Here is a 15334-nt window from a genome sequence, read left to right as displayed (position 1 = left end):
ATGATTTCACTATTGTGGTATAATAAATGTGTATGTAGTTCAGTCGTGAAACTCTAGATGGCGCAAGCTGATAGGTTCTTTACTTGCATTCTACAAGCAATTACACCATTAATACATGGCACAAGCTGATAGGCCTCTGCTAATTCTGCAGCCAATGAGATTGCTTGCTCAACATTTAAATTGTTCAGTGTTTGCCGTAGGCTGAGAGTTCCTCTGAAACCTTCCACCTCCCCCAGCTCCACCTGCCTAGATCTACAACAGGATTTAAGTATGTTTATTTATGCAGCAGCAGCATATCTTACATGTTCACAGCAGCCTGTCTGTGAATATATTGACAGTTCATACTTGTTCTGCATCAGCAGCAGCAGCAGCAGTAATCGACAGCAGCAGATCAAGTCCGCCAAGACCAAATATATTAACGTTGCCATATTCGATAGCATGCCAAAGCTACTCCAAGTGTTGTCATGATTGAATGTGAATATTTGGATGATCATCTGTTTAGGTTCAACTCTCACATCTCACTGTCAGTTGCTGACAATATTGACTGGATTATACAGTATACAATTATGTATTTTTTCTTCAAAAACATTGCTAGAGCATTGTCAATATCTTGCAGTGTTCTTTTTTTCTTTTTTGTATTTTTGTCAACAGGATGTTTTTAATTAAAATCATTTAACTATCATCATAATGCACATTTTCATCTGGTCTTTGTTATCATTGACCAAAAAAAATAAAATAATAATTAATCAGTAATTTCATTAATTAGATTAAAACCAATCTTAGCCATGTTTAAGATGATTTACATGACATGGATATTTAATATCATCGGATTAAATTAAATGAAAATGTGGGACTCACATTTTTACATTTTTAGATTTAGTGACTTAGTAACCTTGAGGGATCTTATTTGTAATACTTTGTGAGACCTAATTAATATAATTTCCTGGCTTTCATTAGAGTCTGATGCTATTAAATAATGTAGGTCCTCCAGCAGATTATAGTCAGGGCTCTACACTTTCATTTCTTTTTAGTCAAAAATGTAGGAGCACCTTCTGATCAATGACAGAAATTAACCTTCCCATTACAGGGTGATATTTGACTCCTTAAATTGATTTCCAAAGGTGTTTTTTCTAACCTACAGTAGTTAAAATCATCTTTTATATCAAATTCTTAAATTTATATTTACAAACTATATACATTTTTTATTAAAACAATAAATTCTATCAGAACAATAAGACAAAAGCAGGCAGAATAAGTTACCAAAAGTTACATCAAATGAAATCAGAATCAACAAAATTCATCTTTGCACTGCAGAGGTGGCATAGAAGCACACAAAATTGACATTTAGGTATATTTACAGCCTGTTTAATGAGGTGGCTTGAATTCATTTAAATTTATAATAACAATCTTATGAGGTTACTGTTTTAAATATAATGTTTTGAATATAGAAATATTAAATGATTAAAAATAACTGAAATTATACTTTTAAATGGAAACTAAAACTGCCAGTAGGTGGCAGAATTTCACTGAATCATTCATTCAATTAATTCAGGAACAAGCAATAGGAATATACATAAGCTCCTTCTGTATTATCAGCAGCTATCACGTTTCTCATGAGCTAATTACCCTCCGCCATCCCCAGCTCCTCTTCTCGTCAGTCAGGATTTGGTATTTTGATTCCCCTTGAATCAGAATAAATTCTCAAATTATGTTGTATACTTTAAAATCTTAAATTAATGATATCTGCAATACATTCATGTTGGTTCTGTTCTGTTTACCTGGTCCCGACAGAACTGTTCAACATCACATTTGTAATCGTGCTGTTATTTGGGGAAAACAGCAGTCTTGCACATGTGATAGTGTTTAACTACATCATATAATACATTTTAAAAACAAGAACTCAAACAGGGGCTTTTTTGCACCCAAATATCACATTTTGGTGGCATTTATATGAATTTTGAGTAATTTATATGTGGAAATTTGTGGAAATTAATTAGCTCAAAGTTGCTTAATTTCCGACCCAGTTTCTGATAATCCAGTATCTAATAATAAGATTTACTAGATTATACGATTTACAAGTTATTGCTTATAATTGCAACAGCATTTCAAAAATATTTTGATACGAGAATTCTAATATTTTTATATTAATATATTAGTCTGCATTTATATTGCTTAATCTGCACATATTTTTTTGGACCATATTTTTTCCCCATCCATTGCTATGTTTATCACTATGTTGTTACTGCAATTTTGAACGTGATTCTCGCATTTATAAATGTCATTTCAGAAACTTTGCAGCGTGTTAGTGGCCGTTGGTTCCCTCAGCAGCACGAAAAACAAAACTTCTATCAAAATTCTGAACGGATTATATTTAAACTAGAAACTGTGCAAAGAGCTCTCCCTTTACAATCACTAGAACTGTGCAATCATCTCAGTTCATCGCGATCTCACAAACTTTCGTTATAATCAAAGAAGTTGTCTATGCTGCACAATGAATCTCTTTTTTACATCTTGTCCTGTTATGAGAGGATTTGCGAGCGTGCAGCATTTAACATTGGACAAAAAATCCTGCGATGAGTGGATTTTGACTAACTTAAACAGCTCTGATTGGCCATTGTGTTCAAGAAATCAACAGATATGTCTATGATTGCCTACATTGCTGAACGCTGCAAAAAAACGTTGTACATAGAAACCTTTAACGCTATCCAGAACGCAAACATAAATACACACTGGATTGTTTGTCAAATCTGTTTCGCTAATATGCTATTATTAGTTTCAGCTGAGATGGACTGTAGAGCTCTGATAGATGTCCAAATCAGCACAGACTTCTTTGGTTTTGATTTATAGACCCTTTGTACTCTAAAACAGTAATTCAAGCCTGAATCAGAATGATTTTATTTCATTATCAGTGAAGTAGTTTCATTTGGACATTTTTGGACACTTTTACACATTGTGCAAAAATGCAGCGGACATTTTATTTTTGTCCTAAATACTGTCATCCCTCCCACTGTGTCTTTGTCATTGCTGTGCTGTACATCCGCTGCACATCCGTGTGTATTTCCCCCTCAATCAGCTTTCAAATCTTCCTCTAATCTGTCAAATCTGACAGGCAAATCCCACAGTACGTGTGCACTTCCAAATCACAACATGCTTGACTCCATTGTTAATACTCACCCCGCTAACAGAACAACATGACACGGGAAACAAATACCCTTCAGTCTGGTGTTCAGATCAGACAGAGGCCTGTCTCTGTGCTGTGAATCCGTGTTCAGCGATTCATCAGTCTGGTTGAACCGCTCAGAGGGAGCCCTCTGCTGTCAATAACCCCCCGCCTCCAATGCACCCACCTGGCTCTAATGTACACAAATATATTCCCCTGCAAAGCCCTGCAGTACCAACATATCCTGGAGCAAAAGGCAAGCCAGAGATTGAAAAACAAGAGTGCATACCCGTGCACTTATGTGCTCACTCACACATAAATACACATTGATAGTCTTTGTAAAGAGATTACAGAGGACGAAAAGAGGTTCTAATGCAAAATTTAAGGAGGAAAATGCTGATAACTCTCAATGAAAATTGGAGTGTTTATGTGAGATGTTGGAATGATTGGGTTTTTCTTTAGGTTCTGATTTCAAAACATGAACAGATGTACCGGTATCTGCAGATTGAATCAGCTGCCTGTCAGAATACCATTCGAGTTGTTTTCATGCAGAGGAGAATCTGACTAATGTATTTGGGTGATGTTTTAGTTTTGCTTAACTGTTTATGGCCTTAACCCAAAAAAGAACACAGTTTAAGGCATTTACATGACATTGCATATAATTGGTGTAAAATCAAAAATACACTTGATGATAAGTGCACCTGCAGATATGTAGTGTAGTGGTTTATTTCTGTGATTTCTGTGGTATTTTAGAGACATTAATAATACAATGAAATGTATACCTTAGGGATATCTGAGATATCAGTGGTATCGAAGTGACATTACTGATAGAATTAGATATTTTTTGTAATATCTATGGTACTTTAGAGGCATTATAATAAAATAAAATAAATATTAACTTAAATAATAATGAAATAATTTCATAAAATTAAATAACAATGGTGGTACTGTAATGACATTAATTATAAAATATAATATTTTTGTGATATTGGAGATACATTAATAACTTTGTGTATATTCCTGTTTGCCATAAAACATAATTAATACATTAATATTAAATTAAAAGTAAAAAAAAATAACTGCTTTAAAATCATGAAAATTTAAAAAAAAAAAATCTGTGATGACTGCACTTTAAAAAAATTATTAAATACCCTTAATTTAAGCGAAGAAAAATGTTTTTGCACATAATTTAATTTAGATCATTCAAAATAAATCAGTTTAGTTGGTTTTGGTCAAATTAATTTTGGTTGCTTTAGGAAAAGATGTTTGATCGGGTTGATCATTATATCTTTTTAATCTGCTTGCTGTATTTGTGTTTGTTCAGGATTTGATCAAATGGATACGTTTGTTATACACTGGAGCTTTTTGTTCGGTTAAGGTAAGGGATGGCCTAAGTCTGCATATTTTGGTTTCAAGGGGCATTAGACAAGGATGCCCTTTACCAGGGCTATCGTACAGTATTGCTATTGAACCATTACTTTTTAATATAAGGAAAAGTCTAACTGGTTTATCAATACCCACAATGCCTCAGCATTTAAGTACTTCAATTACTGCTTACGCTGATGATGTCATTTGTGGGATGTCTTTGTCAATAACAATAATGATATAAAAGAGTACTTGGTATGTATGAAAGGGCATCATCAGCAAAAGTAAACTGGGATAAGACTGAGTCTTTCTGGTCAGGTCAAATAAATTTGGCCTGACCCAAATAGCATTGGGTCCGATCAGCTTTACTTTTTTGCCAGTGCAAGAAGTAGGGCAAGGTCTTGTAGATATCAGATCTAGACTTGTAGCGTTTCGTCTGCAAGCTGCTCAGAGACTGCTGTATAACAATGACATCGCTTGGTCTAACACTACAGTTGCACTCTTGAGAAAAGCAGGGAACATGGGACTTGATAAGCAGCTCTCTTTATTGAATTTGAACGAAACAACTGTAACAGACTTGACTTCCTTCTACAGATCTGTAATGGAAGCCTGGAATGTTTTTTCTGTCTCAAGACCTGCTGGAATACATGCAGGCTTTTGGCCGATGGAAGAGCCACTTTTTTTTTTCTTCTAGACACTTATGCTCTGCCAATTTGTCATCATGGCTGATAGCTGCTGGATGTGTAAACCTTGGCCACATTTAAGCATCAGTTTGGATACCATGGGTGAGAAAACTGGGATGAAATCTATTCTATTTTTTTAAACAGCTTACTGATAGTGCTTGGAGAGCTAAATTTTGATCAGTGACTTTTTAATCAACAAAGACAATACAGGCAATTACTCCTGACTGTGAAGATAATGGTACACCCCCCAAATTGTATAAACATCATGTTGCATGTTCACCTTAGTTTTTCATGTGATGTTATGTGAGGATGTAGGATCAGCAGATCTTAAACAGATTCTTAAATCTGTAATCCCACACTTACAGTGGAGGATTGTACATGGTGCAGTAGCTACGAATAGACATGTGGTGAACCTCAATCCTAATGTAAGGGTGGTTTGTCCATTTGTTCTGAAAATTAAAAAAATATATATATATTTGTTTGTGCAATGTGTACGTTTGGGTCATTTTTCTTTTTTATCTCAATGGGTATCATCTTTATGTGAAGATCTATCTCATTAATTGTTCATTTTGGGGCCCAAAATGTTCTGTTAGTCGTAAAAATATTTTGGTTTATATTCAATTTTGTGTTTGGAACTGTCAAACTTGCTATTTGGAAATCAAGGAAAAATAAGATGCTTTAGATACATTAGATCCTTTGTTGATGTTCAAGGATTTGGTAGCTTCAAGGCTCAGGATAGAACATGCATATTACAAACTGGTAGGGTGCTTGCGAATGTTTGTGAATACTTTGGCCATAAATGGAGTGTTATGTACAGTTAATGAAAATGAGGATCTACTGGTGACTTTTTAAGTTATATTGTTGTAATTTTTGTTGTTATTATTTTTATTACATTTGTTCCTTCTTAATTGAGATTGTGGAATATTGATGTTCAGTGGTAAAACAGACTGGTTTTACCTATATGTTGTAAATAAAGGTGATTCAATCTCTCTCTCTCTCTCTCTCTCTCTCTCTCTCTCTCTCTCTCTCTCGTTACGTAAAGTCACTGGCAGCAAACATCCTTCTTAACATGCGCATCTGTTCAGCACCTTAAAGTGTCGACAGATAACAACTGATGTTTTACATGATGAAATTCTGGAGTGAAACAACATCAGAATTATAACAACTGTGGAATGTAGATGTGTTATATACAAAATATGTATGTTTCATCTGTTGGAATCAGCTGAAAGTGTGATAGTTCTCTCGCCTCTTTGGCCTTTTTTGTGTTGGGTATTAGTTTCTGCCACCCAATAGAAAGAGAGAGCAAAAGAACTAAAGAGCAACTCCAGAAATGAGGCTATAAATAAAAATTCCGCTTTTGTGTTCAGGCACATTCTGCAGTGCTGATTAATGCTCTCTCTGCTGAAATCAATGCTGGAATCTCTCAGTCTCTGATTGATTCCACATCACTTCAACTTACACTTTAGGGCTTTAATAAGAAACCAAAAAATATGTTTAGAAAAAAAGAAAATAGGAGAACAAGAAAATATACGATTTTGATGTATTGCAGTTATGGAATATGTCAGGTGTTTCAGCATTTAGAGTTTGGCTTTAACATTGGTAGGAACATTTTTAAATCAAACAAAGTTGCACTACACATTGTGCACTTAATAAAATCATTTCAACAACATACTGAAGATAACTTTATTTAAAAAGTAATAATAAAAATTATTATAATAGAATCCAAGTCCTTGCTCTTGTTACTACTACTGTTACACCTACCTGAAAATCCTTATTTTAATACTGACTGTTTACTTGTCTTTAAAAGTATTTGAATTTTGTGTTAGTTAAGCTAGTATAAAAATTTGAATCGAGAACTGTGAAATTTCACTGGTACTGTATGTAAAATGTTGGTATCATATAACAACCTTATTTATTTAAAGAGAAGGTTGCACGGGTCAACTATATTTTTTAATCATTTCATCCCCAGAAAAAAATTCCATTCAATAGAGACATCGATAGACATATTAGTATTGGTGGTACTGGCCTTCATTCATAGTACTTAGTGCATATGCTATTAAACACATGTTTACACAGGTTATAAAGTTGATTGTATCTATGTGGCCGCTTAGTTTATTGTGCAATTTGGCCAAAATCTCATGTTATTAAAGATGAAGTGTTACGCACAGGCTATTTACAGTATTGATTATGGCTCAATGACAAATTCTAGATTAAGACACTCTTCTCCGCTCCTCAAATACATAAAACATTAGCCTTTATATATATATGATTCTAGTGATTCTTGAAAAAGAAAATGTTGTACTTATTCAAAGCACCAGTTCATTTACCCTTGCATTGCAAACAAGCAGAGACGATCCAAACTGCATGTGGCATTTCATTCACAATAGATGCAGGGTGGAGTTATGAGGTTTTATGGACAGTTTGAGGATCCAATGGAGTTACGAGGTTTAGTCCCAAGTTCTTATTAATACTTTTTGATTGGTTAAATATTTGCTAAACCCACAGATAGATGTAAAGGGTGAACAAAAGTAATGATTTACGAAAAAAATTATTTGAAACGAAATATGGAGATACAAGATTTCTGCCTGACAGCGGCAGTATAGTATTATACAAGAGCTGACCTGTGTTTGCTGTATATTTTATCACTGAATGAGATCCTGATCTCATGGGAGGCCAGCAAACTCCTGCCCTGGGGCTAATTCGTTTAGGCAGGGTCAGTGGTCAGACACTGAATCCTCCTTTGAGGCGTGCGTTACGGTGAACTTTCAAGTCCGTCCCGAGAGGAAGATCACCCCCACATTGCCAGCCAGCAAACTGTAGTTTTCACAAAGTTCAGGAGAGGTCAGGCAGAAGAGACACCATATGATAAAACCAGATGATATGTGTTCATGCTACGCAGTCTCCCAGCCCGTGTGTTAACCTCATGCAGAACATGAAAGGACATCAGGAGAATCTATAATGTTTGATCCGTGACAAATGTGGATGCAGGAATAGTTCAGTACGGATCTTGCTGTCTGCACAGTTACAATGACCCATCAGATGCCAATGTGGAGTGTCTGGGGCGGAAAGCAACGGAATCCAACAAGGGAGTGAAAATCAATGGAGAGGCAGAAAGATAAGACAGAATGCAACCAATAATTATAGTTCAGCTTTGAAGGACTGGCAGCTTAAAAAATGCTCTTGTTATCTGAGCCTATTAGAAAGAAGCATTGCGAGCACTCACGGACAATTTCAACACTTAAAACATGACGTTTGCTGTAGTACAATCCATTGCTAAAACAATGTCTCATGCAAAAGAATAAGAAAGTTGGCCTAAAGTGCCAGATTTGTGAGCCAAGTGGATGGCTAGATGAATTGAATGAATAAATAAATTATTTAATAGTATCTTCGATTAAGTTGCATAATTATTGTAAGTAACAAGATCAACTTCACCCTCATCCACACTTTTTATCCAGATTTTTTCTTCCTGTCATAGGTGTCCTTTTCCATAAAATAAAGATATGTTGTGATCACTGACTATCAAGTTCAGTTGCAATTTTTGCTTCTTTTTTTTTCAACTTTGTGAGATTTTTAATGGTTTTTAAAAACTCACTAATGCTCAACAAGGCTGCACTTATTTGATCAATTAAAACAGTAATATTGTGAAACATATTGTGTAACATTATTACAATTTAAAATAACGGTTGTCTATTTTTAATCTGTTTTAAAATGTATTCTTGTGATGACAAAGTTGTCAGTGTCACATGATCCTTTAGAAAAAATTCTAATTGGCTGTTTTGTAGCTCAAGAAACATATGTGCTGTATAATTTTTTTCAGGAGTGAAGGATGAGTAGAAAGTTCAAAAGAACAGCATTTATAAAAAAAAAAAAAAAGCTGCATGATGTTTGAGTTAAATAGGAGTGTTTTATTGAGATGTTTTTGCAACAGCATTGATGGTAACCTTTATAAATGTACTACTTATGTTAGATTTTTCATTTTTATGTTATTCAAAGAATAAGGATCCAAACTGACTTGTTAATGGACCGTTTTGTCTTTTGCCGATTTAGATAACAGCTGAGGCCATCCTGCGACTTGCTACGGATCCCGTTCTTCCATTTTACCCTTTGGATATCGCACTGGATGTTCAGAACAAACTCAAAGGTAAGAATGCACCTTTCATAAGTTACTTTACAATTTACAGAACAATAAAATAAAATAAAATGGTGTTCCTCGTCAATTTATAACTGGCAGGACTTTTCTGGAAGTTTGTTTGAGGATGTAACTCAGCATTACAGGCTAGGCCAGCTCTGTGTCACCACTCACTCCTCCCAAAGATGATTTATGGAGAGATCATCTGTTTGGGTGGACATATCGATCTTTCCATCACAGTTTACCGGGGCGTTGGAAGAATGACCTTGATTTCTGCATTTGTAAAATACAAATTGGTGCAAATCATTTCTCGGCTCACCCGGTGCTCAGATCAAATGGGATTATAAGATTCAGACCCGACTGGCCATCAGTCTGGTATTTTTCACAAAAATCTTTAGGGGGAACAAAAATGGAGAACATTCCCACTAGAGGAAAACACTTTATACTTCATCAGAGCAAAAGAAACCCAGGGGTAGTAATGAGCTTTTGACTGAAAATGTACAGAACATTCAGAAATTAAAGCCTAAGACTTGCAGAACTGGATTTTAGAGATTCAAATACCATAAAATTATTATACGGTGGCTTGCAGGTATTTCACCTCTGCAGAGAGACATTCAAAGCTGCCCCTCTGAATCTATTCTCTAACGTCGTTAGAGCGTTGCGCCTTTGTGTTTAAATATTCATGAACGCACAGAAGAGGACAGGTGAGAAATGTAATTGTCACATAATCTTGCCACATGAAGACCGACTGCAAAGCCCTTAATGCTTTGCAGTATTGATATTTCATCAGACACGCACCAAACACTTGTGTCCGATCTTTTGTTTTACTGTATTGGATGCAGCGGCATTGCATGCCTGAGAAAATCCCACATCATCCACAGATGCTTCGTGAAGTCATTTTCACTGCCACTGTTTGGAAAGGAAAAAAAAAATCCAAAATATTTTTTTATCTCATTATTTCGCATACTGGTGATTGGCACTCCCAGCTGTTTCCTGACAGAAGTAACAGTTCTGTTCAGTCTGTTCTGTATAATTTGAAGATTGAAGGAATGAAGTCTACTCCAAATGTCACTGTTATGGTAAAACCTGTGATGTCATTGTACTGGCTTTCTTTGTCAGTTTAAGGGGTCGTATGATGGTTCTAAAAATAACTTTATTTTGTGTATTTGGTTTAATGTTGCATTAAACCAAATACACTAAATAATGTTCTTTTTAGACACACGTGTTTACGCGGTTTACACGTTTACATGTGTTTACGTGGTTTTAGGTTAAAAAAAGTCATTATTTTTCACACACTGTACTGTACATTATTGTTGCTCCTCTATGCTCCGCCTTTCTGAAACACGTTGATTTTTACAAAGCTCATCGTTCTGAAAAGCGCGGCTCTGATTGCCCAGCGATCCAGTGCATTGTGATTGGCCCAAAAACCTTAAGCGTGTGACGGAAATGTCACGCTCCCATATTTGAAACATCAGCTCCCAAAGCAATAATGACAGGTGATATTGTCGGGTACTACCTTATCAATTCGAGCTTGAATCTGAACCGGAAAATGCAGATGACCAAGCTGATCGATCAACTTTGCCGGCACGACTGGACCAGATCGTGTCAGATTTCTAAGGTTTTATTTCATTGGGGACATAATTACTGATTATGACTTATACTGTCTTTTTACGCGTCGCGCCACGGGTGTGAGAACACTATGTAAACATAAAACTATGTCTGCATTTGTGATCGTAGAAACGACAAGCAATCGCTACTCTATACTGCTCAAAACTCATGTTTGAATAGTTAGCAGCAAATTCTTAAAATATGAAAACATGCTTACAGGCTGTGTCTGTGAGTCAGAAGCGCCAGGCTGTATTTAGAATCAGCCTTTGTGCACAGCCGGCCTTGTACTCTTGCAGGTTCTGGAAACAGTCCTCGCGCAGCACACAGTCAAAACTTTTAGTTGTACTGTTCTGGAACAGTGTTGTAAATAAAGCTTAAGCACTGTTTTCTAATTGTGTCCTCTTTTGAAAGTCCAAACAAAGTAGTTTGGCTTTCGCAACGACACAGTGTCTCCACGACATGGCGGCAACAATAATACAGCGAGAATAAAAGTTACGCCTTCTTTCTTTGTGTATACATTTGGGCGGTGTTAAGGCTGATTTATACTTCTGCGTCGGACCTACGCCGGAGCCTCTACGCTGTAGGCAACGCGTTGGTTTTCATTTATACTTCTGCGTCGTTGTCCGCGTTGACGCGCAATTACACTTGCAGAGGGAGCGTGTGAAACCTGAGGGACCGGTCCTTGCAGACCAATCACAGCGCTTGCGTCCGTGTAGAGTTGACGCGTTGTTACATTTTTGGAGAGGTGCACGTCAGGGTACGCCGAAGGGTAAGCGCGCTACACACAGCCTACGACGTAGCTACGGCGTGAGTTCGACGCAGAAGAATAAATTGGGCTTTATGAAACTCTGCCCCCACACACTGACGTAGATTTGTGGAGGCATGTTTGAACGAAGCGTTTTAGGAAGGCATGGCTAAGCCTTAACTTTTATAAAGAATACCTCTTTAGGTTTGACACTTTGAGCTTTGTAACTCTGCAGATCTTACACTTGCACTAACAGTTACATAACACACTAAAGAAAAAGGAAAACAAGAAATCGCATCATATGACCCATTTAAATGCAGTGCTTATGCAGTAGATTCATCTATAAAGCCTGAGTGTTCATGGGCACCGACTTAATCAAGAGTGGGTAGAGGCATAACTAGAATTCCCTGACCATAATAAATATTAAATACACTGTATCATTCAAAAGTTTGGTCATTGACTACATTTACAAGCTGTCAATATTCAGGTTATGGTCGGGTTAAGGTCACTATTTGGGTTTCTGAAACATTCGGAATAACCCGTTTACATGCGTGAGTAGAGAGAGTTACTCCTGTATACATGGAATTTGTAATCAATTGGCAATAGCCCGATGTAAACGGCGACGCACGGTTAGCGTCGACGTACGGACAACGTTAAGACGCAATATGCGTCATTTCCGATTCTTCTTCCTGTATCCAAAGACAACAACAACAGCAGCAGCACGCGGATAATGAATAGTTCGGGGCAGATAGCGATCGCCTTTGTTTGCGCTTTCCTCCTCGCTCCAAAAGTGTAGTGCTGCGCTGCGTCTCGCCATGTTTACTTCTACTTCTTGTTTACTTCCGGTATACTGCAGCGGGTTTTTGTATGCGCCGTCTCTACTCAAAAGACCAAGATTCCTTGCGAATAGAACACGCGCAGAACACAAATCAATGTTCCTTTTGATGGGGATATGCTGATACACGTTTACATGACCAAATATTCGGGTTAGAAAAGAGGTACCCCAGGGATCATATCCGGGTTTTTAAAAACCGGGATATGAGCATATTCGGGTTTTTGCCGGTGTTTACATGGCCGTGCGCGACCGGGTTATTGCTAATATGGTTTTGAACGGGTTATTGGCTGCATGTAAACGTAGTCAGTGTGCTTTTCAAGAAATGTATACTTTTATTCAGCAGGAATTCTTCTTCTTCTTCTTCTTCTTCTTCTTCTTGTATTAATATCTTGAGTTTGCATTCACTACCAGTCAGTTAGACATACATATTTCTTTTTTATATTATTACAATTTTCCAAATTTTTATTCACAAATCCTACAAAACTACTAATCAACAAATGTAAGTATGAGAATAATGCAATGACCACAAAGAAGTTAACAATCGTATTAAAACATTCAAAAGATTAAAGTCTTATATTTGAGTTTCTTCCATCTATCCTGGTCTAGACAGTTGACTGATTCTAGAATCTACTACAAGTTTCCAAAATAATAATAATAATAATATTTATAATAATGTTTCCCTAGTAAATTTTAAGCATTTAGATATAGGTCTTAACCCTCTGGGGACCAAGGTGTTTTTGGAGCCCTTGAGATGTTCTGACATGCCTTGAAATTTGTGCTTTTTTCAGTTATTTATAAACATGTTAATGGCAAAGGTGTAAAATCACTCTATATAGCACAAACAGGGCTACCAAAATATGCGAGCAATGTGTATGTAGATGTTTGTATTTTTAAGAGAATAATGTTTATGCGTGGTTATTGGAAAAAATAAAAATGAAAGTGGCTGAATTAAGACCACAAAACACATATTAAATATGTGTCCACAAGACTTTTGTCTAATTGATGTTGTACCTTTGAGTACTGGCTTCAAAATTATGTGAAAATAGTCTTGCTTTATCGTTCACAAAAAAAAATACATTGATTTAAATGGTGTAAAACAGGTTTTGCTTGGAAAGCCAATATGCGAGGGGGGCGTGAAGGAGTAGTTTACACCTGGGATGTCCCACCCACTCTGCATAATGACTCTGAATAGCCATTCATTCAGGTGTGACACTGACTGAGCCACAATGCAAGGACAATGTATTTAGAAGAATACTTATATTGACCATTTAAGATTTCGCTTACATCTATCTTGTAAATATGTTTAGCTATTTTATTAAAAATGTTACAATTACAACAATAATTACAATTTCAACAATATTTCAAGTGTACTCTTTCTTTGTAAAAAAAAAAAAAAGAAAGAAAAAAAAGATTATAGGCCTACATTTTATCATATGTATTCATTAGTTTGAATATAGCCAACAATGGAACATCTAACATCTTAGTCTATGACTTTATTTTTGACAAAAATAGTGTGACTAACGCCTGACTAACGTTGTTTTATTGAAATATCAGGGCATATAAATGTTCATTTACGTTGCTAAATACAAATACATTTTATTTCGACATATTCCAGTCGATTTTACTCATCTCAGTAGGCTATAGCAAAGCAGTTTATTCTTTCACACACAGACGCGCGATTCATATTTAGGCTAAACACTCTTTACAAATATGTACCCTTCATTCATCTCACAGAAACGCGAGTCATATTATAGAAATGCGATTCATCTTTTTGCGGTTTACATAGGCCTACACTAACGTTATTCCATAACGTTATTCCACACTTGAGAAAAGAAAACAGCCTACCTCACTCCTCAGCGCGATCTGCTGCTCATATCAGGAGATATTTCTCCTCATCAGCACTAAACTTTTCTCCATAAAGGCTATAATGTCTCACTCGCGACGCGCTTTGTTTACAGCTGATGTGGGCGTTTCACAGATCTGAAATGGTTCTCGGAATTTGCATTTGAAAAGCACGCGCTCTCCGGGGAGTGGTCACATTACTGTGAATCATCTCGTAATGAGGTCGACTGGAGTCGCTCTCTTTGTATACAGATTACAGAAACTAAGAATATTTGTTTTTTATATAAATGACTTCATTTAAAAGATGCGATCTCAAGCTTTATGCCCGTGGGTCTGTTTGCCTGTTTGACTGAATTTTCGCGGAGTTATAGATAATTTTCGAACGCGTTTCAAACGGGAGTTTACTGACAGAGAGAAGGCAGAAATCGCATCATGTTAATTTTTCTTTATTTGTCAAAAAGCAAAACACTTTATTTTTATTGTGAGTATACAGAAAAAAAAATAGAAACTGAACAGGATCGATTGATGTATTACACGAAAATGAAAGATCAAAATTAACAGAGCATTTAGTGTTTATTTTCATTGCTAAAAAAAAAAAACGAGCAAAACGCGCGGGCGCGTTTTTGGTCCCCAGAGGGTTAAAGATCAAAAGAAACACATTTAGTACAGAGTTTGATTTGTAGTGTACACTAGTGTATAGAGACTGGCGCAAGTAGATGAAGGGTGCTTGGTGGTTGGGACTTTCTCTCCTTATGCTGTGTTGTGGTAGGAGTTTCAGAGGCACATGAAATGACAGAATTCATGAGGAATAATTAATTGAGTGAGATCAAAGAGTCATGACTAATTGAAACCTTTGAGATCTTTTTTTCCCTTAAGATTTAGACAGCTCATTGATGTTCAGATTCTTTTAGAGTGACTCAGCAATGTGAAGAATGAAGACTGCCAGACATCATCTGAAATCATACAA

General features: G+C 36.2%; 1 protein-coding gene across 4 annotated transcripts in view; it reads left to right on the top strand.

Moving 5' to 3' along the window:
- The window catches only part of naaladl2 (N-acetylated alpha-linked acidic dipeptidase like 2), a 317992-nt gene that overhangs the window by 276334 nt on the left and 26324 nt on the right, over positions 1-15334 (top strand). For all 4 annotated transcript variants that reach the window (XM_082156237.1, XM_082156236.1, XM_082156238.1 and 1 more), the window contains exon 12: positions 9256-9349. In XM_082156237.1, the coding sequence (XP_082012363.1) occupies positions 9256-9349 (94 nt within the window). The remainder of the gene's footprint in view (positions 1-9255; positions 9350-15334) is intronic.

The sequence above is a fragment of the Leuciscus leuciscus genome, assembly GCF_965113295.1.
Source record: "Leuciscus leuciscus genome assembly, chromosome: 23".
NCBI classification, from domain to species: domain Eukaryota; kingdom Metazoa; phylum Chordata; class Actinopteri; order Cypriniformes; family Leuciscidae; genus Leuciscus; species Leuciscus leuciscus.
Note: the sequence above shows the minus strand (reverse complement) of the source record. Positions and strands in the feature narration are given on the sequence as shown.